We start from the raw sequence: 3,155 nt of genomic DNA, 5'->3' as shown, positions 1-3,155 counted from the left end.
AGGAACAGGAATAGGATTTCAGAGATGCTGTAAGGGAACTAAGGGCCCAAATCCTACTGAATTTTGTTAGCATTTAAGTGCCTAATTCCCTTGGGCTCTTTTGAAATCCCAACGAAAACCACAAGAAAAGAGGTATAATTTCCCTTCTCCAAATATTCCTTCATTCCTAAGAAGGCGCTGTCCTGCACTTATATTTCTCTGAGAAGCTCAAAGACCACTAAGAATGTTAAATGACCAAATCCTATTTATTTGCATTTAATTTGGGCGTCCAAATACCTTAGGCAGTTTCACACTTTGCTGAGCTGAATTCACTGTGTCAGGGGAACATGCGTCCCACGGCGAGATCCCCGTGTGTAGACAAAAATCAAACTCCGTCATCTCTTATATTCACGTTGTGAAACAGGCATGCAAATCCCTGCCCCCGCCCCCCCAACGGGTTCCTGTTTAAATACAAACCCTGGATTGGAAGAGCCCCAGTCTCTCCCCAGACACAGAACTGCCCGGTCCCGGCTGCTGGGGACAGTTTGCACCTTCATTTAAGATGAACCTGCTACTGATTTTCCTGTTCATGCTGGAGGCCCCTTCAGGTGCGTGTCTATCGGGGGTCAGGAGGGTTCATTGCTGCAGTGACTGCAGGAGATCAGCCATTCAAGGCAGCCTAAGGGAATGAAGTGCCTGGATCCCAATGTAATTCAGCGGCATTTGGGTGTCTCGCTAGCTTAGGCGCGGTCTCAGGATGTTTAATTTTCACATGTTCCCCACTCCCCGGGGATAGGAGCCTGGCTCATGGTTTCATTCTGTGTTTCCTTCCCAGGTGTCCTCTCCCAAGTGCAGCTGAAGGAAACGGGCCCGGGAGCGGTGAAACCCGGGGAGTCCCTGACACTCACTTGTACCATCTCCGGAGACTCAGTTTCTAGCACCAGCGTTACCTGGACCTGGGTCCGGCAGCCCGCGGGGAAAGGGCTGGAATGGGTAGGGCGCATTTACTACAGACCAAGCCAGTGGTACACTAACTACGCCAGCTCTCTGCAGAGTCGAACGACCATCACACAAGACACTTCCAAGAACCAGTTCTCCCTGCAGCTCCGCTCGCTGACAGCTGCAGACACGGCCATGTATTACTGTGCCAGAGAGACACAGTGACACAGCAAAGCAGGGACTGGTACAAAAAGGGGAAGCATATTCTGACTAGTGCAGGGAGACAATCAGAACGGAAAGAGCTGTTATTCCCATCATTGAAATGCATGTAAGTGAAAGAAAATGGAAGGGGAGGCGGGTAAGGAATCTGGGGGAATTTTCTACATATCTGTGGAGCTAAGTGACACAACAAAGAGGAGGATCATGAGCTTTAGTGACAAGCCTCAACCCCCTGGTCGCAATATTTCTAAAATCGCTCCTGGCTCTTGTCCAGGAAAATTCAATCTTACAGACATTCCAAGGGGTTGAGAGAGAAACTAACTAGCAAACCCCGTCCTTGCACACTGCTCGGGAAAGAGAAATAGAGAAAGAGACAGAAAACGACTGACTGAAGAAATGATGTTGATCTGTGAAGTTTTGAGAAGCATCTACGTTAATCAGGAGCCGCTCTGAACCAGGCAGTTACCTGCCTGAAGGATCTGGTCCTGGAGGCATCCGCCCGGGAGAACAGGGCCCGGGGGGCTTATTCAGCCTGGGTCACCGCCATTGGGGTGAAAGCCCAGGGCGGGGTGGGACCATATGATGATTGGGACGGGGATATCTGGTATGATCCAGATCCCCTGGATCCAGGCCCCGGGTGGCCGGACCCCAGACACCGTGTTGTGGTGGTCCAAAACTATGGGCCTGTGCCCCCAGGGGCGGGGCAGCCCCAGTACCAGACACACTGTGGCAGAGACTGAGTTGACTCCCACACAAGCAATAGAGTTAGCAAAAACCCTGGGTGGCCCCTCGCACTCCGGGTTCAGCGGGTGGGCCCGGGACATGGTGACCCTGTGTTTGGATCAGGGACTGAACCCAGCTGAGACCCGACGGGTGTTAAAAGCCACATCCAGGTTGGGAGGAGATTTAGCCGGGGAGGCTCGGCAGCAAACTGGTCATGCCACACCCAATAGTATCTTTGATATGTTGGCGGGGATGACGCCTGCCGTGGGGCCGTGCGTGTTGTTGGCAGAGTTTGTCTCGGTGGCTGCTGTTCCTGGGGAAGACCCCGTCCGGTTCATGGAGAGAATGGTTCACCTGGCATGTTTGTGTGGCCGGGGTGTGCCTGCCATAGAGGGAGGGCAGGTTCCCCCGACCATAGCTCAAATAGTCCTGCCTCCAGAGGAATTGAGGCTAATCGCCCAGGGTCTCCCAGTCCATGTACAGCAGGCGATCGGGAGGTGGAGACCAGGTGAACCCGCGGATGTGGAAGCTCAGCTGGACGCAGTCAGGCAGGCTGCTCTCATCGCCCCGACGGTGCCACAACTACCAGTGGGCAAGGCTTCTAAGGGGCGGCAGTAGATCACAGAAACCTCAGGAGACCAGACTCTCGGTCTGGAAACCGCAGGGGGCAGTCCTGCCTGTGGAATAACCTCTGGTGGGTTTTGTTGGAACAGGAGGAGGAACAGGGGGAGGGAAACCCACCGGGGAGCTGATGCTCCGGGGCGTGCAGTTGGGGATACCCCTTCCTGCAGGGGAGCAGAAGGGCGTCCTGACCCCATCAGGAGCAGCACCAGCCGGCTTGGATCGGCCAGTTCAAGTCCCCTGGGGGAGCCCGCAGGAGGACAGATGCCCGGAGGACAGGTAACGATGGGTAGCCACCTTGTCCCCCAATCAGAAGGGCGTCTAGTAGTCCAAATGAGGGTAGGAATGACATGGACCCCCTGCGTGGCACTGGTGGAAACTGGTGTAGCAGTTTCGCTTTTCCCCTTTCCCCCCCCGAATGTGTGCAAGTTCGGTCAGTTGTGCTGGCTGCTTACGGGGACCAGGAGGGGAGAGGAAACTTGTTGTCAGCACCTAGGTGGGAGTTGGCAGATTTCATAGATTCATAGATTCATAGACTTTAAGGTCAGAAGGGACCATTATGATCATCTGGTCTGACCCCCTGCACACTGCAGGCCATAAAACCGTCCCCGCCCCTTCCCTGGACTCTGCTGCTGAAGTCCCCAATCCTGTTATTAGTGACCTCAATCGGCAGA

At 54.2% G+C, this 3,155-nt stretch overlaps 1 gene segment (V, D, J or C); it reads left to right on the top strand.

Annotated features, from left to right (window-relative positions):
* The first annotated feature begins 541 nt into the window (after nucleotides 1–541).
* Nucleotides 542–1,143, top strand: LOC135980500 (immunoglobulin heavy variable 4-61-like). The segment is given in 2 exon segments: nucleotides 542–587; nucleotides 815–1,143. Coding segments are annotated over 2 exon segments (375 nt in total).
* The last annotated feature ends 2,012 nt before the right edge of the window (nucleotides 1,144–3,155 follow it).

This window comes from Chrysemys picta, unplaced genomic scaffold, assembly GCF_011386835.1.
Source record: "Chrysemys picta bellii isolate R12L10 unplaced genomic scaffold, ASM1138683v2 scaf3675, whole genome shotgun sequence".
Lineage (NCBI taxonomy): Eukaryota > Metazoa > Chordata > Testudines > Emydidae > Chrysemys > Chrysemys picta.
The sequence above is the reverse complement of the archived record's forward strand: the minus strand, read 5'-3'. Positions and strand labels throughout refer to the sequence as shown.